This window comes from Gekko japonicus, unplaced genomic scaffold (assembly GCF_001447785.1).
Source record: "Gekko japonicus isolate JY-2015 unplaced genomic scaffold, Gekko_japonicus_V1.1 scaffold1069, whole genome shotgun sequence".
Lineage (NCBI taxonomy): Eukaryota > Metazoa > Chordata > Lepidosauria > Squamata > Gekkonidae > Gekko > Gekko japonicus.
The window spans coordinates 493454-502326 of NW_015167571.1; the positions used below are offsets into that span (position 1 = coordinate 493454).

Here is an 8873-nt window from a genome sequence, read left to right on the forward strand (position 1 = left end):
CCGAGAACTGCTCAAAAGAACTTATGACTGACCCAAGGTCATACCAGCAGCTGCATGTGGAAGAGTGGGGAATCACAATCCTGTACTACTTTCCCTTAAAGAAGTTCAGAAGAAACCACGATGGAGAATGAATTTAGATTTGTTAAGGAAGCGTGAGTTTATAAACAATACTAAATTAGAAATTCAAGATTTTTTTTAAAGGTTCCGGTTTATGGCAGTGCACTGAGCAGTCGCACCTCCTGGACCTCCTGGGGGTGAAGCTACGCACCGGCAGAAAGGAGGGGGGCGAGGCATCGCACCCCCCCCCAGGAACCTGGCGAAAGGCTTCTGGCCAAGGGACTTCTACAGGGACATTTTACCATATGTGGTGGATGTGTAGTAAGATACAAGGATATTGGAAGATGGTGCAGAAGGTAATCCAAGAAATTTTGGGGGGAAACTTAGCATTAAAACCGGAAATATACTTGTTAAATATGATCCTGAAAGGTTATAATGCGCAAGAATCATACTTATTAGGGTATATAATAACAGCTGCTAGATTACTATTGGCCAAAAATTGGAAATCCGAGATCATACCCAAGAGGGAAGAATTAGCAGTCAAAATACTGGAATTAGCACAAGTGGACGATCTGAGTTTAATGTTGCAGAACAGAAATGAAAAGGTACATGAGAAGAGATGGGGGGAAAAGTATATAATTGGTTAGGAGATTTGTGAAATGGTTAGCAACTCGAAAATGTATGTAAGAATTACTAAGCGATTAATGACTCTGATATATATGTAAGATGTATCGATGGAATGTATGTATGTAAAACTAGAAATGAAATAAAATATTATCAAAAAAAAAGAAGAGAGGAAGAATTACATTGCAATTCTGTTCCTGAGAGAAGGCGTGTGGCATTCAGAACAGCTTCTGGTGTGTGTTCCCTAAAAACATCTGCCTTCTGCAATGGATGCACGGCTTTTGCTATCAGGTCTTCATAGCTGCGGTGGCTCAAGTGGTTAAGACGCTGAACTGCAGGCTGTGGAAGGTCAGTAGTTCAGTATATAATTGGTTAGGAGATTTGTTAAATGGTTAGCAACTCGAAAATGTATGTAAGAATTACTAAGCGATTAATGACTCTGATATATATGTAAGATGTATAGATGGAATGTATGTATGTAAAACTAGAAATAAAATAAAATATTATCAAAAAAAAAGAGGAAGAATTACATTGCAACTCTGTTTCTGAGAGAAGGCGTGTAGCATTCAGTACAGCTTCTGGCGTGTGTTCCCTAAAAACATCTGCCTTCTGCAATGGATGCACGGCTTTTGCTATCAGGTTTTCATAGCAACTGGTGTGGTACCCGTGTCTTTTGCATGTACCCTGTGAAGCAGCCAATGACCACCTTAACTGCTTTATATATTATAGCTTTAAAGTTTTAGATAGCACATAGTTTAAAAGCCGACATGTAGACGTCCTTCTCTCTACGTGGGATCAGTGTTCAGGTTCTATCTCAGTGAAAACCGAATTAACTTTTCTTGATATGGCCAGAGGTGTTGCAGTTGCTAATGTTTATATAAAAGACTTTAGATGTGTTGTATCTACTCTTTGAAAACTAGAGAATACTGCTACAGGGAGCTAACAATTTCATCTCCTTCGGCCTGCTAGGGAACAGCTGCAACCAATAATATATCGGCCACCCCCACGTTTCTGTTCTTCCGGAACAAAGTGCGAATTGACCAGTATCAAGGAGCTGATGCTGTGGGGCTAGAAGAGAAAATCAAACAGCACCTAGAGAATGACCCTGGAAACAATGAGGATACCGATATTCCAAAAGGATATGTATGTACATTTTATTTAAACGTTATTCTAATTACTTATACTTGCACTGCATTATAAACTTATTATACTGGAATCCAGTAGGGTTGGCTTTGGTCATACAGTGTCAGTTGACTACCTATTTGCCTGCAGTCTAGTATTCCATGAAGTCAAGAGCTGCCACTGTGTAAGCTGCAGTTTATCTCTTTTATTTCCTTCTGGTGTCATTTCTTAGTGAGGGCTGCTCGACTACCCCCCCACCACACCCTGCGTCGGCTGAGGGCGAGCCAATCAGCACAGCGAAACTTCTACTGGTTATCTATGAGAACTGCATGCATCTCCAAACAGGAGCACGAGCAGTCTTGAATGGCAAAGGTCACTTCCTAGGATCCCCAATACTAAAACTCGTTACAGTTAAGAATGTAAGAGAAGCCATGTTGGATCAGGCCAGTGGCCCATCCGGTCCAACACTCTTTGTGACACAATGGCCAAAACCCAGGTGCCATCAGGAGGTCCACCAGCCACCCTGAGCCTGCCTTGGTAGGGAGGGCGGGGTATAAATCGAATAAAATAAATGAATAAAATTGGTTTTTAGATGTTAACTTTGAAGTATTAAAATTAACACTTCTTTTTTTGTAGTTGACACAAGTATCAAACCCCTTGCTAATTAAAAATGTGTATATATTCATTCTGATAGTTAAAGCTTTAAAAATAGTTGACCTTTCAGTTGAATAGATCTTTTTGACTGATCAGATGCCCTGTCTTAGTGTCCAAAGAACAGAGGATGTGATTTCTGCGTATTCCTGAGGGCCTCTTTGTGAAGTTCCTACTGCAATCCCATTTACTTCCCAGAAAGCTGTTCTGCTGTAGCTCCAGTGGAAAAGAGAAATAGAGAGAGTCTGAAAGCATGTGTGAGAATAGTTGGGCACTTGTAGGAGACCCTGGGTCTTGGGCCAGTTTGGTGTAGTGGTTAAGTGCGCGGACTCTAATCTGGGAGAACCGGGTTTGATTCCCCACTCCTCCACTTGCCCCGTTGGATGATCTTGGGCAAGCTGTAGTTCTGTCAGGGCTGTTCTTGAACAAGAGCAGTTTCTGTCAGAGCTCTCTCAGCCCCACCTACCCCACAGGGTGTTGTGTGGAAGGAAAGGAGTTTGTAAGCTGCTCTGAGACTCCTTTGGGTAGTGAAGGGTGGGGTATAAATCCAATCTCCTCCTCCTCCTCTTCTTCTATTGTCATGTGTACCCAAGCAGTACTTCAGTTGCTTTCAGTACACATTCAATTTTTTTTGGGGGGGGGGGTAACAGGTGAACTGCAGGAGAGTAGGTAAGAAAGTCCTGTTCTGTGAATCCTGCTGGCAGTTCCTTCGATTCCACCCTTTTCCCTTGAGAGGCGTGGGTGTGAGCTTCGCACACGACATAATGAAGTGACACAATGGGCTGTGTAGCTAATGTGTGGATTATGCTCTTTAAAACATTCTCTTATGTGTTAACATCTCGCTGTAAACAGAAAACTAGCGCAGCAGGTGCAGGGCTGGGTGGGAATTTCCCCATGTGCAAGTTGCCTTTTTTGGGGGTAAACCATCCTTAATGTGGGGGAAATATTCAAAAAGTGGCATTTTCCCACCCTTCCCCCACCATGTGATGTCTAAAGTGGGAATAGATGCCTCTGCTTCCTAGTTAAGCAATTATTGGTGAAGTATAACTAGAAACAGATACTGAATGTTTGTTATGTGCCCATTGTGTTCCCTGTGCATGTAGCAGGCTGGTGGCTTGACTGCACCTCTTTCCTTGTAGTCAAGGGAAAATACACACACACACACAATACAGACCCTTTATTGGCATATAAAATCAATAAGATAAAAACTTTGTCAAGCTAAAACTACGTCTATAAATCTTAGAGCACACCAATATTAAGAATAGTTTATTGTGGCCAAAATCTTAGCCAAAAATTCAGCAATCTGTGCAGTCACTTCTGGTGTCTTATCAGCAAGGAGAAACCTGATTGCATTATCAGAATTGATCCTAGACAGTGTAAGGGCTTAATCAAAAATAGTCGGAGATGTGAATGGAAGGGGCAGCGTAGCAGAATATGATCTAAGGTATCAGGTTCTCTAAGAGAGCATTTGCAGATTCTGTCGCATTTCGGGATGCCTCTATATCTACCTGAGACCCAGGATGAGGGGAAAACATTGAATCTGGCCAGCATAACGGCTCTGCATTGTAGCGAGATCACCAGATTAGAGACGTATTGGGCCATACTATTTGGTCCATATCTGAGGCCAAGGGAAAGGGGGGAACAAGTGCCCCCGGCCCCAGCCTGGATTGTTTGGACTTCGATGTCCCAAATTCTTCTGCGAATCGTCCGGTATATAAAGGTCTCATCTTGATTTTCCAAGATGTCCAGGTCAATGCCAGTTGAGCATCAAAGGAAAAAACAAGGATTGGCCATGTATGTTTCAGCAAGTGAAATGCCTCCAGGCGGCGGGATGTTGAATTCCCCAGGTTCTGCTAATGTTAGGTTGTACCCTTCTGCTTTGCTAAGCGTGGACCCTTCCTCTGAAGGAAGAGCCTTTTCTGGTGGAGGAAAGCTTCTCATTTAGCTTAGTCGAGGGGTAGGATACAGCCCAGCTAGCACAAGTACTGGGGCAACGAAGGCCCATTAACTTGGGTTGTGCTGATTATGCTGAATTCTATTAGTAGGTCTGACCCCTGGCATCTGTTCCATCCAGGAATATTAGCCTTACAGAAGTCCTTGACAAACATAGAGAACCAAGGCCACGTTTGCAATTTCCCAAAGTCCTGGAGGCAGGTTTAGTAATGTATAATTTGTACTGATTGCCCGTACTTCAGGTTTTTCTCCATTTAGGCTGCCCAGTCCACAGAACACACAAAGTAAATCTTATTCTCATGGTCCCCTTCATTGAAATTTCACTGTGGCCGCTGTTTCAATTCCAAACACTACTGCAGAGCGTTAATCAAGAAATCCGCACCGAAGGGCCATGGACATACAGGGAAACATTCTTCTGGAAATGAGAAATAAAAGGTGCGGGAACTTTTTTTTAAAAAAAGTCCCCAAACCTCCACTTGCCGGAAGGGAGAGTGAAGCCTCTCAACGCTCCCGTTAGTGAGATCTTGGCAGCCATTTTGAGGAAGGAGGAGGCGGTAGGCTCACTGAGAGGCCGCCACCACCGCTAACCTGTGACGTGAGGCAGGCCGGTGGGGTGAGCAAGCAGAGCAGCCGTGGGGAAGAAAGACAGAGGAGCCCCGAGGAGCAGTGCCCGCAAGCAAGGCAGGCAGAGGCATTGGGGGAAAGATTGGGGGGGGAAAGAGAGTTTGCAGAGAAAGAAGTTGCAAGAGGAAGTGAGGACCGCTAAGGGCATGGAATTTCCCTTCCCTTCTCCTGCAAGGGCCTGGTGGGTACATATGTAAGGCCCCCAGTTTTTTAGGGTCAACCCGAGATCTGTACCAGCACTGTACCATTCCCCCTCTCCCCCATTGAGCTAACTGCAACTTTTTCGGCAGAGAAATTATTTAAATTGCCAGTTATAGCAGGAAAGCATTAAACGCACCTGCCCCCATGACCCCTTCCATGCCACGATAGAAACTTAATCGCGGATCTCCCCGGACGCATCTGGTTCAACCTTTTGTGCTGTGCAGCTGTAACCCTAGGAAGGGAAAGAATTTTCGCAGGAGTGGAATAGCAGGAGCATGCAGGTCTGCGTCCCATATATAGTCTCTTAACTAGTTAGGAGCACAGCAGCACCGTATCAGACCCCTAAAACCATCTTCAGGCAAGTAGGAAAACAAAGAACCCTCTTGTTGGACAATGGATTCTAGGTTCAAACCTGGGTTGAAGGAAATGGCGACTGACTGTGGGCAAACACCTTTTAGCACGTTTTCCAGTGTTTTGAGTCTTCACCTTCCATCTCCTGAACGCTACAGATCAAAGCCTCGCCTGACAGCTGGAGTGACAAACACATGTAAATGAGACCCGTAATGTGACAAAACACTCAATTGAAGCTGTCATTTTCGTGACAGCCTCTGAGCGATATTTGGCTTAATGTTCCTGCTTTTAAAAAAGAGGTCCATTTTTGCCCTCTTCGCCAAAATATTAATGAAACCTCTGACAGGGCTCAGCACTTAATATTTCAGTGAAGTGCCGTGGCTACTAATAGCTCATAAGCCTGAATGGCTCGCGTTGCATTTCTTTGCAGGTTTGAACGTTTGTGTTCCTTATTAGCAAATCCAATCCATTAGCTGGGGAAACAGCTTTGCTGAAACCTAGAATATCTTTAAATTAAAAAAAAACACCACCCAGATACAAAACCGTGTCCCTTTTGATATGGAAAGTGCTTTAAATTCACAGCTGAATAGATACTGACCCCATCATGCTAATGCAACCCCAGTTTACTTTTCCATCTGAATCTTTCTCATGTAAATAAGCACCAGGAATGTGAGTTCACATTCACCCTACCACCATGAATACTGCTTGAATTTGCACCAGTTCAGGTTTACGAATATTGTCTCTACCACTGTGTTCATTCCTCTAGTATGAGTGTAAATAGGAATGCTAATTAATACAACAGCATTAGCTTCTAAAGAACCACCAACTAAGAACATAAGAACATAAGAGATGCCAATGTTGGATCAGGCCAAAGGCCCATCCAGTCCAACACTCTGTATCACACAGTGGCCAGAAATACCAGTGCCATCAGGAGGTCCACCAGTGGGGCCAGGACGTTAGAAGCCCTCCCACTGTTGACCCCCCCAAGCACCAAGATGACAGAGCATCACTTGCCCCAGAGCCCCTATCTATACCTTGTGGCTAATAGCTACTGATGGACCTCTGCTCCATAGGCTTATCTAATTCCCCTTTGAAGCCGTCCATGCTTGTAGCCGCCCCCACTTCCTGTGGCAGTGAATTCCAAGTGTTAATCACTCTTTGGGTGAAGAAGTACTTCCTTTTATCTGTTCTAACCCGACCGCTCAGCAATTTCATGGAGTGCCCACGAATTCTTGTATTGTGAGAAAGGGAGAAAAGTACCTCTTTCTCTACCTGCTCTTTCCCATGCATTATCTTATAAACCTCAATCATGTCACCCCTCAGTCGTCGTTTCTCCAAGCTAAAGAGCCCCAAGCACGTTAACCTTTCCTCATAGGGAAAGTGTTCCAACCCTTTTATCATTCGAGTTGCCCTTTTCTGCACTTTTTCCAAAGCGATAATATCCTTTTTAAGGTGTGGTGACCAGAACTGCACACAGTATTCCAAACTGACTCTTTACCTCTACTGTAATACAGTTTTGGTATTGAAAAACTTGCTTTGGCTAAGTGGAGAGTTTCAGGATTAGTCTTTTCTCTGGTTCTGTTTGGGTGTTTATACCTTGCTCACACACACGCACGCACACACACACACACACACACACTGGGGACCCAAAGCAGGTTACAAAAAAACCACAGTGCAATTCAAGTGCCCTCACTTGCGTAGCCCAGGCTAGCCTGATCTCGGAAGTGAAGCAGGGTCAGCCTTGGCTAGGATTTGGATGGGAGACCACCAAGGAAGTCCAGGCCTGCTCCGTGGAGCCAGGCCAATGGCAAACCATCTCTCAACATCTCTGGCCTTGAAAATCTGACAGGGTTGCCCTCGGCGGGGAGGGCGGGGTATAAAGTGAATAAAGAAATAAAGAAATCAGCTGTGACTGGATGGCAACAGAAATATGATTTGAATAGACGAATATGATTTAAATAAAAAACAAGGGGACTCTGTCTTATTAAGAAGAGTTGGTTTTTTTACTCTGCCTTTCACTACCCGAAGGCGTCTCAGAGAGGCTTACAATCACCTTCCCTTCCTTTCTCCACAACAGGACACCCTGTGAGGTAGGTGGGGCCGAGACTGAGAACTCTGCAGCTCCTTCTTCTCTGTGGGGCTCATTGCATAGAGCACTTTATGTCCCGGTAATAGCTCAATACGAGGAGCTGCGGTGGCTTAAGTGGTTAAGACGCTGAACTGCAGGCTGTGGAAGGTCGGTAGTTCAGCAGTTCGAGACCCGGGTTGCCGCATGACAGAACCACTTCAGTGGGAAGGTACCAGCGTTCTGTGCGCCTTGGTGTTTAGTCATGCCGGCCACATGACCACGGAAATGTCTTCGGACAGCGCTGGCTCTTCGGCTTTGAAATGGAGATGAGCACCGCAACCCTAGAGTCGCACTCGACTGGATTTCGAGCAAGGGAACCTTTACCTTTAATAGCTGAATGGCACAGTCAGTATTGCAGTGGGGGGGGGCAATTCATCCGCTTCTTCCTCCTCTAATACCCTGGCCAAGTCCCGGTAGGCGGGAGGGATGGCATTCAGCTCCTCCTGAGCTAGACAGGCTCTGACTGGTTCACCGGGAGGTGTCGTTCCCCAGTTGGGATCCCAACCATGCCCCTGGCGCTTGGGAGAGATAAACCGTACCTGCCCCTCGTCCCATAGGATGTAGGGATCATGATCGTGTAGCCACGGGCTCTCCAAGACCAGTGGGAACCGTGCCACCGGAGTTATGAAGAACAGCCGGTGTTCCCAAAGGATACCCGCCCCCCCATCCTTAAAGGGACAGTCAGATATTTACACGGCTCGTTCATGGAGGAACCGTCCATCTGGGTGAAAACTATGGAGTCAGGTAGTTTCTCCACAGGGGTACCCAACTCCGTTACCAGGGAAGGATTGATTAAGTCTCTGGCACATCCCGAGTCAATGAGAGCACGCACGTGGATGTGTGTGCCCAACTCTGGTTTCATCACAGTCACAAGGGCGGGAGACCGGCAAACAGTGTTCCCTCTAAGCTGAGTTAGTGTGAACTAGCTCACCGTTTTTTAGCCTCCGGCTCACACATTTTTGTCTTCGCTCAGGAAGCATGGCTCCAGAGCAAACTGATTTATTCAGTAGCCAAATCATTTGCTCACAACTTTAATGCCAGTAGCTCACAGAGTAGAATTTTTGCTCACATGACTCCACAGCTTAGAGGGAGCATTGCCGGCAAAGGAGGCAGAATGGATAAACCAGGCACTCAAGGCCATGGAGAGATAACAAAGCAACAG

General features: G+C 45.5%; 1 protein-coding gene across 1 annotated transcript in view; it reads left to right on the top strand.

The window, feature by feature from the left end:
• Positions 1-401: 401 nt before the first annotated feature.
• The window catches only part of TXNL1 (thioredoxin like 1), a 31189-nt gene continuing 22717 nt past the window's right edge, over positions 402-8873 (top strand). Inside the window, exons 1-2 of the mRNA XM_015413854.1 lie at positions 402-413; positions 1651-1824. Coding sequence (XP_015269340.1) covers positions 402-413; positions 1651-1824 — 186 coding nt within the window. The remainder of the gene's footprint in view (positions 414-1650; positions 1825-8873) is intronic.